At 41.7% G+C, this 19,445-nt stretch overlaps 1 protein-coding gene across 1 annotated transcript; it reads right to left on the bottom strand.

The window, feature by feature from the left end:
* Positions 1–1,411: 1,411 nt before the first annotated feature.
* Positions 1,412–19,191, bottom strand: PDE6H (phosphodiesterase 6H). Its single transcript, XM_075574055.1, has 5 exons — positions 19,099–19,191; positions 6,874–6,932; positions 5,325–5,512; positions 4,633–4,673; positions 1,412–1,633 (listed from the first exon to the last, which is right to left on the bottom strand). Exons 3-5 carry the CDS (start codon positions 5,468–5,470, stop codon positions 1,557–1,559), a joined length of 264 nt encoding a protein of 87 aa, XP_075430170.1. The 5' UTR covers positions 5,471–5,512; positions 6,874–6,932; positions 19,099–19,191; the 3' UTR covers positions 1,412–1,556.
* Positions 19,192–19,445: the final 254 nt, after the last annotated feature.

The following is a 19,445-nucleotide window of genomic DNA, read 5'->3' on the forward strand; positions in this document are numbered from 1 at the left end:
TCACGCACTCACAAATACACACGGGGGGTGTGTGGAGGGGGGGAATCAGAGCCCGGGGGATCGGAGCAGGGGGGAATCGGAAGGGGGACCCCCCCAAGAGCAGAGAGTCTGTGGAAGGGAGCAGGGGGGACTTCCTTGGTGCTGCAGAGTTTATTTAAAATCGCTGCTTTCCCCCCACACTCTCCTCCCCGCTCCCCGAATCCTCCCCTCCTCATTGGCTCACAGCCACACCACGTGACGCGTCGCCGCTTGGGATTACAATTCTCTTGAATCCCCTGCCGGCTGACGCATCACAGCGTGCAGCGAGGGGGGACTGGGACCGGCTCGGGAGGATTCGCCTGCTGGTGGGGAACGCTCGTGCGGCCGCCCGCGCCGCCGGGCGCAGCGGGTCCCAGCCCTTAGTGTAGCCTTGCACTATCAATTGCCTAAACAACTAATCTTAAAATGCTGTCAGCAAAGTGCAATTGTTGTACCTAAAACTAATTTGTAAGTTACGATAATATAAATATATATGGTACAGATGTTATACATGCTTAGGAAACGTTGAAATTTTATAATTTTCAAGTTCTTAAATGTATCTAATATTACATTATAATAAGCTTGTGGCCATTCAACTGAAACTGGTCAAAGAGCTGTGTTGTACATGATGTGACCAATCACTGGGTCCTAGTCTCATAGCCCCGAAGTGTTGAAAACAGCTTCTAAAGTGTCCCTTAGAAGCGGATTGGCATACTTTGCTTCTCTGTACGCTATTCTCGCATGTCCAATCTTTTTCTAAAAGGCTTTTTAGAAGCGATGTCACTCTGGCTTTGCCAATGTGATCTGTTTGTCAAAATAGCCTCCAACTCGTATTTTTTTTATGACAACTGCTATTCTCGTAGTTCCGTTATGGAAACTGCTTCTAAAAACTCACATTTTTGTCCCCACCTCAAGTGTGTTGAGATTGGTATTGCAAGTTACACCCAGAGCCTGAAATGGGGGTTTGGCTGAGCAAACAAAAACGCAGAAATCAGACTGGGGGTGGAGATAGCACCAGCTCAGGTTATTCTGCTTCTAAAGCGCGTACAATCCAGGTGTTTCGGGTGTTAAACCGCGCAGTTTGTCACTTTTTAAAGAAGCGGTTTAGAAGATGCAATTTGCAATAGAGAATGGGTTTTTTTCTCACATTTAATTCCGCTAAATCTGAACATGCCAAACCATGCTGATTGGCAATGACAACTTCGGAGCTACGAGAATAGGGGCTCATATCTTCACCAAAAACTCTTGAGTACCAAAGAGTCGTAATCACACTATTTAGCACCAAAGTACTGAACTGTTCCAGCACTGGATATTATTTTCCCGGCTATTGATCATGTTGTGTCTTTAGCCTGTGATTTAAAAAAAAAAAAAAAAAAAAAAACATACATCTTCATTTACCTTATATACATATTTAATTTACATATATATATATTTTATAAACATCATTCTGGATTCATTAATGCCAACAGTATATAGATACACACTAAGTAACATTAAACATGTTGTCTAGCTCTAGAAGAAAGGTCTTGTAAAAACTATTATATGATTCCAAACTGGGCAAGCTCATGAAGTTCCAGGTGACTGAATGCCTCCCAAGGACAGATCACAGTGATGTCTGCAAGAGATCAACAGAATTATATACATAATATTGCTATACAGTATATTCTCATACAAATGGCGGGATATGTTGGGATATTATGTGGTATACAGTGCACTTTTCAATTCTATGTGCCCACCTTGATTTATGGGGCATACAGTATGTTGTGTTATCTGGGGACGCAATGTCATGCTTTATATCGGAAGAAACGCGTAGGGCTGCACCACATCTCGCGATATCATCGCTATACCTTTGGAGAGACTATCTTTGAATGTTTAGGTGCCTATCTTGTGCCTGCATTGAGTAGAGGACCCCCTGGTTTCACTTCAGCTGTTCACAGACAGACGAGTGCAGGCCTTGTGCTGCGTGAGAGACGCCATCTATTTTATGGAACTGCAGTGAGTTGGTTGTGTCCCCACTCCCCAAAACGGCAGGGCACTCAGGCTGCCTAAAGAAACCTTTATGTGAACATTGCATTTATATATCTTGTAAGTGTGGATTGCCCACTACCTATTTTTACCAATAAATATTTGTATCTTCTACTGTGAGGATAATGTACTAGGGGGTGCGCTTTTTTCTGTTTTTTCTCATATATATATATATATATATATATATATATATATATATATATATATATATGTGTGGGGTTGATTAACTGGGTATGCAAAAAAGCTATGGGATAGGCTATATCATTACTCACCATAACTTAACTCAGTATTATGGTATAGCCTATCCCATAGCTTCTTTGCATACCCAGTTAATCAACTCCACACTGATGAGACCCATTAAGGTCGAAACAGCTGTCTGTGGGTGGTTTTCTGGGTATGCACCTTAACCCTGGCTGTGCTCAAAGCTGTGACCATGCAGCAAGCTTAAGCCTATAGGGAGCCATGTTAAAAATGGTTTTTGAGGCAAAAAGTAACACTGTGTGCTCATTTTGCATGTCATTTCCCAGAATCCCTTGCTGCAGTGGAAGTGCTGTATGCTGGGCGATAATCGGGAAAGGCGGGGTTGCAGACCTGCCTAAAACATGCAGATGAGCATACAGTTGTATTTGCATATTTGCTTTCCTGTGGAGGGTTTTTGTCACTTTTTTTACTCACCATAACTTAACTCAGTATTATGGTATATATATATATATATATATATATATTTGGATTCCGGAAGACTGGGACAGTCACTCATATACTACTGAGAGAAAGGATACCATCATCCTCCCACAGAGAAAGGGAAACAATACCCCCTGTGGGACAAACAGGAGTCAGCCCAGAGCTCACAAAGGAGAAAAAGAGATTCAGAGGGATCAGAGGAGGAAAAAAGAGACAGAGACAGAAGGAGAAGAGATTAATGGTGGCCACACCGGTGAATGACGAGGGGCTTGGAGTGGGCGACGCTCCTTACCTCCTCCGGTACACGGAGTACACTGTGGAAGCTGCTGAATTCTCTCCATATCGGACGATCTTACCGGAGTGTCTTGGTTCCTGCATTCTGGCTGGCGATTGAGTATTACTCATAACTGCTTGTATTTCTGTTATGTTTATGAGTGTGCCTTTTTATACATTCAACTCCACATAAAAAAATTGTAAACTTTACTACGCTATGAGTGCGCCTGTTTTGTGTTTGTTTTTTTAAATATACTGTATATATATATATATATATATATATATCCTGGCCGGATCAGCAGTCCCAACAACAGCAGCCCCACATACTGAGGTATTAGACAACAGCAGCATACGGTAAGTAGGAACAGCAGATTTTCCAAAATATCTCCTCCCCTGAAGAAGCGTGATCAATCACGGGAAACGTACGTCAGGTTGACGTCACGACGGTGACGTCCATGTGGTGAGGCAGCGGACTCAATCTCACCCAACTGAAACGGGTTGTATGGCGTTTATTTGCACGTTCAACACATGCTATCTGGTAAGGTAGATATCCACACTTGCATTAGCCCACTCTTAGGTTTTTGCATCTGTTTATTCACAGCTCGGGCTTTTATGTGTTATGTATCACTTCAGCCCGTACTTATGCTGTTACTGTTTGATGTGTGTCATTCACTACTACCGTTCCTGGATATTGCATCAAAGGGGTCTCCATTTGGCAGTTGTACCACTATATATGTGCAGAGTATGACCACCCACTTTATTCCATACTTATAAAGGGTCTACTCCTGGCATGTCTCATACTAGCCAGTATTGAAGAGGGGTTGGAGGAGAGGCACACCGTTGTTTATAGAAAAAAATATATAACACTACTTCCCTCCCTGGTGCTCACCCTCCGCTGATCCCGGCGTCTCAAAGCTGGATCCAAGTGGACATGTAGACATTTGAATGATGGAAGAAGCACACAGGAGCCTTTCTGTAAGTTTACACCTCACCTGTATGGTCTGAGCAAAGGACGTGTCTGTCCTGAAACATCACGTTTATGCATATACCTGCTCTGATGCTTTAAATACAAAGTAAGTTAACTTACAGAAAGGCTCCTGTGTGCTTCTTCCATCATTCAAATTTCTACTCATACTAGCGAGTATTAATACCACTACTGTATATTAATATCCATGCTCCTAGAGTACATATGCACTTGCAGACTAGGCTCTTTGTGTATGCATACTGTAGACCGTTTTTTACCTGTGAGGAACTAGCACCTATTCTGACGACCTCCTATACCATTTCCTTAATGTGTCAAGCAGATTATGGGTACTTAAATCCATTATACTTTTTACCTACTGTACAGTGTAGGTAAAGAAGCCTATATGAGTTTAATTCATATCATGTTTGTATCTTGTCCCCCGGGCATGGCCAGTATGGATACTGTAGATGACCAAAGAAACAAATACAGATGTACCGTAGTGACATTGTTCTTCCAGATAACACAACGTATCCCATTATACAGCATAAAACACAGAGTTTCCATGGAATTCAATAGCAGTGTTGTTGCAGAATATGCAACTAGATGTACAGTACTGTAACAAAGACGCCTGCTACATCTGTAGGAAGATACACTGCTCAGGTGTTTCTTACCTGTTCCAAGTCCCTCCATCCCTGGAATATCATCACCAAACCTGCAAAACCAATGGAGATGTCAGTCATTTGAAGGAATGGTCTGGTGGGAGCAAGGGATGTTACACAGGAAGCACCTTAAGGCATCAATCCTCCCCCAAAACACAAAGGAAGTCATAACATAATTTAATAGTTCATGTTGTGCTGACGTATTTCAACATTTTTTTTTTAAATCTCCTTTTTGTGATCAGTTTTTACCAGTTTTGATTTATTTTTGCTATCGGTTGTTACCGTGGCATTCTGTGTTGAGTGTGAACGGCAGAAACCATTTAAACCTCACAGGGAAACTCATTTTCAGCAACTGATTTCCACAGAATTTCACTGCTATATTTTATGAAGCGTGGGATCGAAAAAACAGCAGCAAAATGTAAAAATAGTGAGCCATTTATGTTCCATGGTGAGTAAAGTGCATTGTTGCTTTAAGAAATGTACAGTCATACTTAAGGCATCTTAAGACCATGTTTAAGGCAACCTAGGATGCCTTATACCAGAGCTGAGAAAACCAGGGGGTGCACTATATATATATAGTTATTATAATGCGTTACAGTACAGAATTTATTCTTCTAACAGAGAATTGATGACTTCCTCCCTTCTGTCAAAATGAAGGATAAACTTAAGCACCCCTCTATATCCTGTCCAATGCATGAATATACCCTTTGACCCCTTTCTTTGGGGGCTTGCTCTTGAATTGACGTGTCTGTCTCTGCTTGAATTTGGGGGGTCCCTTGCGAGGCGTTGTGGGACCCCCCGAGTTGTTAATAGGAGCCAGGACGTTGGATGCTGGTAAGCCGGAGCTCATCACTAGGTCAAATGTCAGCACTTCAATGTTAGACGTGGATACCTAGAAGTCAACAAATAATACAACAAAGGTTGGACATCTTTTTAGAAAGGAAAGGTATACAGGGATATACCAAATAAGTAACATGGGAAGGATATTGATCCAGGGAGTTATCTGATTGCCAATTATGGGAGTCAGGAAGGAATTTATTTTCCCCTTATGAGATATCATTGGATGATACTGTATGTCACTGGGGTTTTTGTTTGCTTTCCTCTGGATTAATATACTGTAAATACAAATATAGGATAAAGTATCTGTTGTCTAAATTTAGCATAGGTTGAACTTGATGGACGTATGTCTTTTTTCAACCTTCTCTACTATGTAACTATGTAATACAGCACATGATACAAAGTATCTCTATACATCCAGCAACCCAACATAAACTAATGAGCATCACCCCAATACATGCCTGTCAAATTGGCACTCATTAAAGAAGAATTATATAAAAACATGTGTATAAGATGGTGATTTCTCACACAGAAACTAAACACCCCCCCCCCCCCCGGGGCAACTACCACCTTCACCCACCCCCTGTACCAACAACAGGAATGGGTAAAAGTGCTATTAACCCAAGATAGCTAATAACACTTTTACCCATTCAAAAAAAATGCAGTGAAATAAATTAAAATAAATGGCTGTATGTAGATGTTGGATCTTGAATAGTAAGCTGTGTATATGGTAATACCTATTACCTCCCTCCCAGGGATAGGGATAAGAAAGAACGCACAATGGTATAGTATGTAGTAATTAGGTCTATTACATCTATTAAAACATATTATTATCCACTCACATTTTCAAATGTGTAATAGTACAATGGAGAGAACCGCTGGTACACATGGGGTTGTACACCATCTGCTACTGCTGTCTAGTGCGCTTCCACGTACGTCACGCCGACGTCACTTCCTGTGATGACTCGGGTAAGGGCGGAAGAAGCAACTAAGTATACTCGGCTTCTGCAGTCTGCCAGGACCCTCTGTGTCAGCACTCAGTGGTTCCCAAAGCGTCAGATTCTACACGTTTCGCTATGGCTTGGTGATTCCGGAAGAAACCATAGCGAACGTACCATTGAGCATTCTTTCTTTCTTATCCCTATGCCTGGGAGGGAGGTAATAGGTATTACCATATACACAGCTTACCATTCAAGATCCAACATCTACATACAGCCATCGTTCAGAGATTCCTTGCAAAGGGCTCCTACTATCAGAGAGAGATGAGTCTCTGATATGTCTTCTATTTTCAGAAGAAATATGTGAGTGGAACTGACACATTATTGTTTTGGATACACCTTGACTTTATTGTGTGCACCATTATATTTTTCATACTTCTCCACATATTACATCTGAGATCTGCAGCGCTCCCCTTACCTGGAAGACGACCCATATAATATAGGCCTGATGTACCACTGTGACAGTCAATAGTCAACCTAAAAAATAAACAAGCACCAAAAATACTACATTAAATCATAACAATCACCAAAAGAAACACCGAAATAAACAACAATAAAAAAGTAACCCCCAAAAAATACCAGAAAATAAAAGAAAACACCAAAAGAAACTGATTGCATTTTTTCATTTAGATTTTTTTGCTTGCCCGCTGATTGCCAATGTATTTATTTATGCCCCTGTCACGGTAGACCAGGTCCTTTAACACATTTATATTTCAGGGATCATTCAATAGGCAAAACAAGGCAGTGAAATAAAATGGGGTTTATTTGGATAAAACCTCGGAAATACAACAACAACAACAACAAAAATACAGAAATATACAAACTTACTGGGGTCTAGTGGTTGAGATCTAGCCTTTCCTAGGTGCAGACCTCCCACTTGCAAGGACTGACCCTGATCTGAACCTCGTTCTGGACGTCCTGGACTGAGATTCAGACAAAACTCCTGACCATGACCGTTACGTTCTCATATGAGAACTTGGTCCTCGCATCTGGCTTAGTCTCTGCGAGGCAGACTTTCCTAGCTTCAAAACGAAGCCGGTTGCTCTGCTATTTGGGACAGAGCAACTTTGAAAAGCCTGCCCTAGCTTCATCGACTCAAGTCACAAAATCGTCTGGTTCTCTGACTGGGGCTTCTCCTTACATACCCCCCGCTGAGCTATGTTCAGCATGGAGGAAGGAGGAGCGACCAATCAGAGTTTGGGAATTCCTCCCTGTCAGCCAATAGAAACAGGGGCTCGTTTCTCGGCTGACATCCGAGGAGGAGGCGTCCCAAGCCGGCTCGAAAAGCCAGGTGAGCGGGAAATATGATTTAGCCAATGGGAGAAGTGCCTATGAGCTGTATCTCCCCCAGCTAACTCATTGCCACCCGCTGGGCAGGCCCCACCAAGTCTGGCAGATACAAAAGGTGTCCCCACAGGGTGCCCTTTGTTCTCCGGACCTGGCAATTCACCCCTCCCTCGCCCACCAACCGGTCTTCCCATCTCTGGACATCCTCTCCTCTTTAACTACAGACGCTATACAACCATGCCGGCGTCTATGCTGATGTCCTGGCTGACTGTATAGAGCCTTATAGTAAATGCTTAAAACATTATAAAGTACACATTGGGGAACCTTATACTTATAAGGGAAATGGATTTGGGATATTTGGGCTCGAAATCCAGGAGTCTGGGGTACACTGGGTTGACCCGGTGTAATTCACCCCGTGTACCGGCAAATCATGCCTGCTCGCCGGGGAGACTTAAAGGACTACCAGTAACTCCGGCTCCTGTTTTCCCGCAAACAAAATAATTGAATTTCTGCCCAAATATCCCCCCTAAAACTGACACACAAGAAATCTCACAGTTCTATGGCCAATGGAACATGAAAACCGAAAATAAGCAGGGGTCACTTTATTTTCCACATGCATTATCAATGGTCCCTGGCTTATGGTGCTTATGTAGCTACCAGGGACCCCACGGTTTCAGGGGTAACCAGAGGGCTTAACCTTTATTATATAGCCTGGTTACCCCCTACCGTCACAGCCCCCTTAGGGCTATAGATAAAGGCAGAGCCAAGCAATGCATTTTTTGGCAAATTCTTGTTTTTTTTTATTTTATATGTATTTTTGTTGATTGTTTTTGTAATTCCTGTTTATTTTTGGTGTTTTGGTTCTTATTTATGTTTTTTTTTTGGTGTTTTCTTTTATTTATTTCTGGTATTTTTTTGGTGTTTTGATTTTTAATTCTGGAATTTTTTTGGTGTTTTCTTTAATTTACTTCTGGTATTTTTGGGGGTGTTTACTTTTTTATTATTGCTTATTTTTGGTGTGTTTCTTTTGGTGATTGCTTTGATTTAATGTAGTATTTTTGGTGCTTGTTTATTTTTTAGGTTGACCATTGACTGTCATAGTACTAAATCATGCCCATATTATATGGGCATGATGTACCTCTGTTCCAATCAATTGGTTCCTTGGCATTTGTAATGTGTGTGTTTTTTTAATTTAATGTGTTTTATTTTGTGCCTATTTTTACTTGCCCATTTAGTGCCCCCCATATTATATGGGCATGCTTTAACACTGTGCCAATCAATGGGTAGTGCGGGTGGAGGATGGGGGCAGTTGCCCCGGTTAGGGTGGTTAGGCCTCCTGGGTGGGTAGCAGGGGAGGGTGGGTTAACCCCTTAATTACTATACCGGTTACTAACCTCTAAGGTAATTAAGGGGTTAGGGGCCATTCGATTGTATTTTTTATTGTACTGATGCTGCCAACAGAGGACATGGACGGTGATGAGGATGAGGATAGCCTTAATCCTGGCAGGCTGGCATGGGTAAGCGCAAGTTTTATTTACTTTATGCTGGTTAGTTTTATTTTAAATTGGCAAATGCGCATCCATATCAATATCCATAACCGTATCTGGATAATTGTAATTTTGCCCATTACTGTACTGTATTTGGGGGGGGGTTTGGGGTTACAGGGGGCCGGTGGGTTGTGTATTGGTAGGTAGTAGGTATTTTAATGGGGGTAGAGGGATTAGGTGAAGGGGTTACTAGGCCCAGGGTGAGTGGTTAGGCCTACCAGGGGTGGGGGTTAACCCCTTCATTACCATAGCCGTTACTACCGCTATGGTTATGAAGGGGTAAAATGCTCCTGCAACCTTCCCGGTAGGCTTAACTCTCCACCCTGGGCCAAGTGCCCCCTTCAATCAACCCCGCTGCCCCCAATAAACCAGCTACTGTGCCTTAACCCCTTCATTCTTTAGCGGCTAGCCGCTAACGGAATGAAGCTGCTTTCATTTTATTTTTAGTAATAATGTGCGGGAGCGTGTATCTAGTGAGCTGAACCGCATTGATTTCAGCCTCAGGGACCCCCTGCTTCCTGAGATACAGACCCCGGTATGGGGTTCCGGTATCCCTGCAATGTTAAAAGTCTCTGCGTTGATTTTATGGCTGAAATCAATGCGGTTCAGCTCAGGAGACCCCGTACTCATGTACACTATAAGTAAAAATAAAATTAAAGCAGCTTCATTACCTTAGCGGCTAGCCGCTATGGTAATGGTTTATGTTTTTTGGGGGTTTGATACTAATATGCGGGAGCAGGGGGTCTCCAGAGCTGAACTGCATTGATTTCAGTCTCTGGGACTCCCTACTTCCCAAATACAGGCCCCAGTATGGGGTTCCGGTATTCCCCTGCAGGATTTAAATCACCCGGTCAAGTGACGCAGAGGATTTTAACATCACAGAGATACCGGCACCCCATACCGAGGTCTGTATCTCGGGAAGTAGGGTGTCCCCGAGGCTGAAATCAATGCGGTTCAGCTCAGGAGAACCCCTGCTCATCTACACCAGTTTTAAAAATAATATTGTTACTGCACAATCGCCTGTAAGAGCCATGCATGGAGACACAGCGTCTCCATGCAGCTCTTCCAGGCTGCAGTTTCAATCAGTTGCCAATCGCAAGGATTTATAGTGCGATAGTACTTAGAAAAAAAAACCAAGGCGTTTGATACTGCTTTTTTTAATCGAACTTTAAAAAACGTGGATTTTTTTCTTAGGGAATACCATTTTTACCAACATGATTTAGTGCGCTATAAATCAATGCAAAGTCCTCCGACAATGCACTGATTTTATCACTGTTTAATGAATAGGTCCCTGTGTCTTAGGACCTTCCAGGGATTTAACTATGGTGAGACACAGTCCTAATGTGTGAGACTTCACAGGCTGTTTATTTAACCTTACAGCTGCTAGAGTAGCCTGCATAGCTTTACTTTACAGAGCTTCAACAGCCTCATTAGCAGAGAGGGGGGGGATATTCTCTGCTCTCTTGTGTACAATAATATTGCAACATTTCCAATTAGGGGGATCAAAGGGCTTTGAAATAAGGCACCAATACTTTCTAATGCTTTCTTTAATAACACTTTCAAAAGTTTGTTTGAACAATTAGTCTCAATGCCTTACTCTCCTCCACTGCTAAGGGAGAGGGGTCTGAAAGGGGTCTTATGAAATTGCACCACTTTATGAATATTGCCCAAGATCCTCAATGTATCACTTCCAATTACACACCGATAGCCACCCAGGGTGCAGTTTCTACTTTGGCCACTGGGTGACCCTGCAACATTAGGAATAAAACAGAGCATCTTGTACAGTACATACTCTTTACTGCAAAAACAATTGCTGGAGAGTGCTGACCACTGGGACGGTGTCAGAATTTGCCTCCCTTTGGGCATTGGATGGAGTGCTCTGCTCGGTGTCCCAATAATCTGGAATCATTGATGTTCACCTCCCTTATTTAGTGCACTTTATTTATTTTACAGTGCACATTGACAAGGTTTATTTTATATTTTAGTTTCACTGGTTTTTCTATTTACTCGTTGGATCACCAACGAGTAAGTTTGTTCCTCTGATTGGCCGGCTTTGGTCGAAAATAGGCTGTAATTACTAGTCTGGCAAAGGGACAACTATGCAAAATCAACACACCCAGGCTTAGCAGGAATTTCTGTCATACTCAAAGGAGAAGAATAGATGGCTGGAACACACATGTGATACGTCTTGTTATAATTAGTGCACCCTATAACATCTATCTTGATGTCATTCCAATTCTACTTTTTCAACCTCATCTACTACTACTACTACGTACATGAACATAATTATATACGCCAAAGCATTTGGCTTTTATGAATAGGTTAAAGTTTAAACAATTATTTAAAAATCATTAGAAATACAATAAAACAAAACAGTACTGTATATGTATTTTGACTGTATTTTTTGCAGTATTAGTGTTATGTGCCCGCATATTTAAATACATTTTGGGTTATAGAAGATACTAGCTTTATAATATATATTTAAAAAAATCTTATACTTATTTGTCTTGTATACAAATGGTGACAATTGATGAAATTCTGCTTATAGAACTGCATTTAGTTAACTTTGATTTTAGGGGGGATTGTCTATCTAACACCAAAGTTGACTGATACAGTACATAGTTAAACTATAGGGAATATTTGTCACCTACTGTATTAGAAATCTCCAAACATTGCTTTTAGATAATTGCCACTCTCACAAATTGAAGGCTTTGCCTTATCAGATCTCATAAATCCATTTGATCTTCTAATCAAAGGTCACGAGGGCTGTTGATTTTACTGGATAATTGTAACCACTTAATCCCATTTAAAATGATGTGTGAAGCTGCCACAATTTATTTTGCTCATCATCAGAAAGAGGAGAATAATTCCCCATTGAAGTCCTTGTCTTTCATAGGCATGATACTGTATGTATCTGTGTATGTTCATGTACTGTATATGCAGCACTCATCACCTGAGATCTGACTCCAAAAGACTTTTCATGGTCCCAAGGCTCAACAAAGTATCCGGCCGTTCCTCCTTCTCTTACCGTGCATCTTAAAACTGGAACAGTCTACCGGAGACTCACAGCAGCCACCAATCTAAGTTCTTTCAAAACTAAAGCTGTCTCATTTTAATCTGGTCTGTAACTGTTACATACGCATATAACATATATTATGTTATTATATTAATGTACACTGGCGACACACTTTATTCGAGCTTGGCTAGTCCCACGAATTCGGGTATACCCGGGTGTATTGAGGTTTGTGACTGTTTTCTGCCCGAGTACATTGAGTTATTTTCCAAGCAGGGATTGAAGCATTTTATTCCCGCTGGCTGCAATACTGCACAGTATATATATATAAACTGCATTACAATTCATGAATTTATGCCATCTGGTAGACACGCGAAGCATTGCAGCCTATTAAATCCTAATCATTATCATTTAACAGATCAGCCGCCCATCAGCCAGGCATGAACCCAGGCTGGGAAGGCAAATGCAACGGGGCTTGTCAGAGGTTAGGAGTGGCGCATTCCAGGTATCTGCCAGGTACATACCGGGTATTTGCTCGAATAAAGTGTGTCGGTGCAGTATAACCCTGCTCACTAAATGTAACCATGTATTTGTCATCATAACTCTGTGCTCAGGACATACTTGAAAATGAGCGGTAACTCTCAATGTATTACTGCCTGGTAAAACATTTTATAAATAAATGTGTGAGTGTACAGTAGAGGCAATGTTTATTCTAACATTTGCTGTAAACTAGCCGGGTTACATTCAGGGTATGTGCTGGGTATGTGCTGAGTATGTTCTGGGCTAGTTTGAGGCACGTTTAAGGCATTTCTGCATTGACTAACGACCCATAGGAGTAACACAGCAGGGATCCCTGGCAGTCCAATTCAGTTTGAATGGGACTGCCAGGGACCCCCGCTGTTAATCTGATAGGCCATTAATCAATGCAGAAATGCTGGGGCTAGTTTAAGGAAAGTTTAAGGCATGTATTCAGAATGTACCTGGGTGTACCTGGGTCTTTTGGGGAATTGCCACTGGTTTTTGTTTGTATAAGAATTGCCTCTACTGTATATGTGCATATCAGTGTTTGTATGTGTGACTGTTTGAGTGATTGAATTACAGATGTGCAAACTTTTTACGTGCTTAGCCTAACCAGGCAAATATCGACCAATTTTGATTTGGCGAAGAAGTACAATACAAACGTTTGTGGCATATTCGATTAACGTTGGCTGTGTAACATCTTAAGTGTCACATACTGTATAAAGTGTCTGTGGAGTTAATACTGGAGTTAGAATTGGAGGTGAAAACTACAAGAAGAACTGGAATCTGCACCTCAAAAACAACAACAACACTGTATCTGTGAGAATTTGACTTTCTAAATGCTGTGATTATTTATACTCTTCCTATTCTCCAATACCCGGGAAGTTTCTCCTCCTGTATCTCACTATGCACTCCCTACAGTATTGCTTTTTCTGTTTACTGTTTTCTCACTCCTTTATAAACGTGTCTGTTCTCTCCAACTTCCCCACTGCCCACTGCACCATGATTTATACACCTCTCTCCCAACCACTTCTTTACCCCTCAATAAAAAGCACCCACACAAATCCTCTACTCACACCCTCTATATCTACACCTTTCAACTGCTGGGGATATCTCTCCTAATCCTGGACCCAGCCATATACACACATGCTCTCACCCATGCCCCCCTGTCACCTCTTCCCCTGCTAATGGTGTTAACCTAACTGATTTAATACTGACTAACTTTAAAACTCTCCTCACAAATCAAGCATCCCAATAGCCTGCACTCATGGCTCTTGTCCCACAGTCACTCCTACAGTACCAACCATTGTGCTGAAGCACTGCCATCTACAGCATTTATTCCCTCACCTGCTGTCTCTGTAAGTCTCCCAACATACCACTTAGATTGTAAGCTCTTTGGGGCAGGGATTTCCTTTCCTATTGTCTGATTTTTCTGTTCTTATTGTATTATTACAATTCCCTGTACTCAGGAGTGCCCACAATCCTCCCCTCTCTCCACCCCCCCCCTCGGTGGCAAATTATGGGTTAAGCGCGTCCGCTCGCACGAATGATGTTGCGCGTGCACATGGGGCACGCGTTTTGTGTATATAGGTAAACCTATAATGCTCGTGACTAGGAGGCGTGGCCATATGACTTCACAAGGGTAGGCCTCACTGTGATTGGCTCACAGTGTCACGTGGCACAGCAACCGCTCAAAAATACAAATTTCTTTATATTTCCACACAGCTGCCGCTTGAATGCTGTCTGACACGTGCGCTTCGGCAGTGGATACACTGTGATAAGGAAACAGGTATCTTTCATTGCCGAGCGCGCTGAAGCACACACGCGCTTAGCATAATACAAGCCAAAGATGAGAGGAAGGGAAAGGGGCATGGTCTCAGTCAGTGGGCGGGGATGGGAATGCAGCCTGAGACACAGGTGGGAACAGGTGAGAGGGAGGGGAAAGGTTAAATCACAGGGGGAAAGCAGACATGAACAGGTTGGAGTTCTTAATCATTATGAATTGTCAGGCAAACTGCAGAACTCAGCATTCGGCTGACTACCCTTGTGGCCCAATATCCTGCTAACAGGATGGGCACTGCCCCTGCTAAACAACTGCAGCGCTCCTCCTCCTGCTCGTTAAATAACGCTGGTGGCAACCCCCTCTCCCCCCAATAGTCCTGGTGAGAAACTCCCTTATTTTCCAGGTCCCAGATGAACGCTGGAGTTCTGAGACCCAGGAATCTGTCAGCAGTCCTGTGCTTTGGTGTCACAAAAAATATCACTGCTCTTACCCCCCAAAAAAATCCAAAAATATATAGCAATATAAGGGGCAACAAAATTGCAAACTGGACGGCTGTGATTGTTGTATCGCAGGTCTTCAGAGATCCTCGATTAGCATATGAAGGGAGGGTGGTGGGGTAGCACAAATGACTGATTTACGGGATCCTGCGCGTGTGAGCTGTGGCTTCAGCAATCTCCGTACCATTTGCAGGATAGAGTGAGGAGGTCAGCATTTTCTCGGGGGTATATTGAACAGGACCCTCATCTCCTCGCTATGTTAGAGAAGAGTTCAGCTCATTCAAATACATGGGGCGCAAATCTTCTCCATAACTCAAGCAGCATCTTTCCTATTGGACGTTTTGAGAAGCAAGGTCACATAAGATAAAAAGGCAACAACTTCCTTCCAAGTAAATGCCCGTTTTCCTATCGGTTGTAAAACTTCGGACCCTAGTTGACCATCGGCTTCTTTTCCTTCTTTTATATTGTGGATAACTGTGTCTGTCCCAAGCTATTTGTCATTCCCTTGGTGTATTAGCCTCTGCCACCTCTGCTGGGAGGCCATTACGTGACTACACCACCCTTTCCACGAAGAAGTACTTCCTCATTTCCCCGGAACCTTGATATCCTGCAGCTTCAGCACGTTACCTTTTGTTGGACAACTTCTCTTCCTCTGAAAATAGCTTCACTTCCGTGCTTTGTTGAAACCCCTAGTGCATTTAAAAGTGTAACTCACATCCTTTTCTCATCTTTAAGCTGTACAGTACATATTGGGGTCCTTCTGTGTCTTCTGATCATTCTTGTTAAAGTAGCCCCTGCACTGCTTATGTAGCCCTTCTTTGCACAATCTCTAATTTATTTACATCCTTCTAGGAGTACTGTATAGCAGGGGTGTGCACACTTTCTGCGCTGTGACCCCTCCTGCCTGCCAGCCCCAGTGCTTGTGCCCCCCCCTTCTTTCCTAAGATCCAGCATCAAATGACACAAGGGGTCATGTGACGTCACGTGGCCCAACGGAGTCATTTGATGCACGTTGCCATGGCGATGCATCACCTCGCATGACCCCGCAGCATTATTTGATGCCACGTTGCCATGGCGACGCGTCGCTGAAGACAAGGTAGGAGACACTGCAGAGGTCTCACCTGATCCCCCGGCATTTAATTTAAATGCCTTTGGGAAAAGCGCAGGGCCTCTGCAACCGCCGCATCCCCCCTGAAAAATCTTGCACCCCCCCGCCCACTTTGTGCACCTTTTGCTGTACAGTAATCTCTACTAGAGTGTGCACATTTTTCACCAATGTTGTACATCAGACAGAATTGGAAGGGTTTTTGGGGGGGGCGGGGGGTTCTAATAAATCAGCTAATATTATTTCAGCATTAACAGTTAATGTGCAAAGTTCCAAATATATACTGCCAATTTCGCAAAATATCACCATTTTCTTGGGAAATGTAGGTAAAATTCTGGCAATAATTGCACAATTGGTGAAATTTTGCTCATTTTCAAGCAATGTGAACTTTTGCAAAAAAAAGTCAAATATTTAAAAAAAGCACTTTTGAAGACATCTGTACAGTATATCTCTATTCTCTAGAACTAAGCAGAGTATTCTAGCTGAGGTGTTACCTAGAGATGTGAAAATGTCACCAAAAGTTATTCGCAAACTTATTTCACACATTTTCCATATGTTTTGCAAACGTGACATTTTGCATTCGTTGAATTTCACAGTTCCGCAAAAACAAATCAAATGTTGAGTGAAGCAAAAGCCCAAATTGTGGATTAAAAATGCTGGGGAAAAACTTTCTTGAAACAGAGAAAAGTTTTTCCTGGATCATGAATTTAGGTGAACATTACAGTACACATCTCTTGTTTTATTAATGATCTATAAAAACAACTTTCTATTTCTGCTGCTAAAACCACAGCTGTTTTAGGATTAACATTTTAAGATTGTTTAAGTGTAGAATTAATATTTTATAATATTTGATCAATATTCAAAAATAAATTCCTTCAATTTAATGGACACATGACTTTACAAATATATCCATCTCAATTATTATTTACTTAATTACTCTTGATAACCGATGTGTCTATGTATTTATATTATATTGCATTATTGTATGGTTCAAATTGAACACACTGCTTTTCAAAATATTTATAAATTACAGAAATTGTAGGAGTTATGTAATCCTTAAAATGTTAACATTTGTAAAATATATGACTCTTTTAATGGCCATTTGAGGACGTCAATCAAACGTAGCAAAAGTAGAAATAGATATTACAACAGCAGAGAATCGGGGGGGATTAGTACTCATTGCTTTCATCGCACATCGTCTATGTATCATAATAGAGTATGTCATGTTAATACAGCTCAACCCCCTTATAACGCTGTGCTTGGGGTCCAAAGAATCATATCGCGTTATAAGCGGATCGCATTAGAAATAATGTACAATTGTACGCATTGTACAATAAAGTATTTAAGATACCAATAATCGTGTTGTAAAGTAAAAACACTTGACAGACATTTTTGACACATTTCTGACGCACAAAATTGTCACATACATATAGTTTAATATGCAATATCAGTGACATATGTGCGCCACAGACAACATCCAAATGCCGCGTCCAACTCCACGTCCTAGACTCATTTTTTCACTTCTCAACACAGCACATCTGCAGATGTAGCCGGAGATATTACTCTGCGGGCGTGAGATGGTGGGGTATTGTGTGATACTCTGCATTATCACAGCCAGTGATACCTATGTAATCTGTGTGATATTCTGCTATATAAAGCGATACTCTGCATTATCACAGCCAGTGATACCCATGTAATCTGTGTGATATTCTGCTATATAAAGCGATACTCTGCATTATCACAGCCAGTGATACCCATGTAATCTGTGTGATATTCTGCTATATAAAGCGATACTCTGCATTATCACAGCCAGTGATAGCTATGTGATCTCTGTGATATTCTGTGATACTCTGCGTTATCACAGCCAGTAATACCCTATGTAATCTCTGTGATATTCTGCTATATAAAGCGATACTCTGCATTATCACAGCCAGTGATACCCATGTAATCTGTGTGATATTCTGCTATATAAAGCGATACTCTGCATTATCACAGCCAGTGATACCTATGTAATCTCTGTGACATTCTGCTATATAAAGCGATACTCTGCATTATCACAGCCAGTGATAGCTATGTGATCTCTGTGATATTCTGTGATACTCTGCGTTATCACAGCCAGTAATACCCTATGTAATCTCTGTGATATTCTGCTATATAAAGCGATACTCTGCATTATCACTAGATAAAATAAATCTGGCTACATATGTAAATCTTTTACATACCCGGCGGTGTTGGCGCACTGAGATGCAATAACTTGCTAATCTTCTTTGAGTGTTTGACGACAAACTCACTTATACCGGACGCTTTACACATAGATACATAACTCCCTTAGCAGTATATGTATCAAGGCACAAGTGTTGCAATTCTGGGGCAAACAATTTCTACAGATATATCAAAGAAAAAAATACCGCAGTTTATGTATCAAGGCAAAAGAAAAGCAATTCTGGGGCAAAACAAAATGTGCCATACGGTGCCTATGTATCAACGTAGAGAGAAATGTGTTCAGACCCGGCTCTGTTTTATGGAGCAGAGCTGCAGCATGTATAAGAACAGCGTTCTATCTGGAAAAAGAGGTGCACCAATAAATGTGCATCCAGAATAAATCAGCATATCTGGTGCTATTTTTTGCATCCACCCAGAAGATTTTGACCAACACTAATCGAAATATTACAGGAAAGCTGTTAGTAAAATGCATTGAGAAAATATCAGGATAACAATTACAGTAGTAATTTGCTGGAATTTTCGTATCTGTGCCACTTTTTAATGCTTATATATTAGTCCAGAAATGTGTGATTTTTGCCATTCGTGCTGATGTTTAATGTCTGCAAATAGCCAGGCTCCCCCCCCCCCCCCCACCCTGTGCCTGTACAGAGATACAGAATTCATACTCACACATGCAGGTGCTGGTGGCTGACAGGAAATCGCCTGCTGGTGCAAGCTCATCCCATTGAAATACTCTGTAATGTTTAATCTGATTTACAGCAGCTTACTTCTACTAACCAATTAGAAGATCTCAGGATGTCTGCTCCAGCAGATGGAAGCGATAAAACAATTACATTAACAGTGCTGGAGATGTCGTTTTGTAAAAAAAATAGTTTACTCACAATATAAAACCTTCAGTGCAGTCCATCCTGTTTTTTAGGAATAGGAATACATTAATAATAACAATAATAATACTATCTTTCTTATATAGCAATGACAATTACCACAGGGCTGTACATAGAATCGTGCAGGAACAA

This window comes from Ascaphus truei, chromosome 17 (assembly GCF_040206685.1).
Source record: "Ascaphus truei isolate aAscTru1 chromosome 17, aAscTru1.hap1, whole genome shotgun sequence".
Classification (NCBI taxonomy): domain Eukaryota; kingdom Metazoa; phylum Chordata; class Amphibia; order Anura; family Ascaphidae; genus Ascaphus; species Ascaphus truei.

Bases quoted from the DNA above. Each gene is read 5' to 3' on its own strand.
- PDE6H (XM_075574055.1), bottom strand. From the start codon at position 5,470: ATGAGCTCCGGCTTACCAGCATCCAACGTCCTGGCTCCTATTAACAAC. The intron at 4,674-5,324 runs GTATATTCATGC...TTGGTTTTGCAG, and splicing joins CCAAAGAAAGGGGTCAAAGG to GTTTGGTGATGATATTCCAG. The intron at 1,634-4,632 runs GTAAGAAACACC...GATCTCTTGCAG, and splicing joins GATGGAGGGACTTGGAACAG to ACATCACTGTGATCTGTCCT.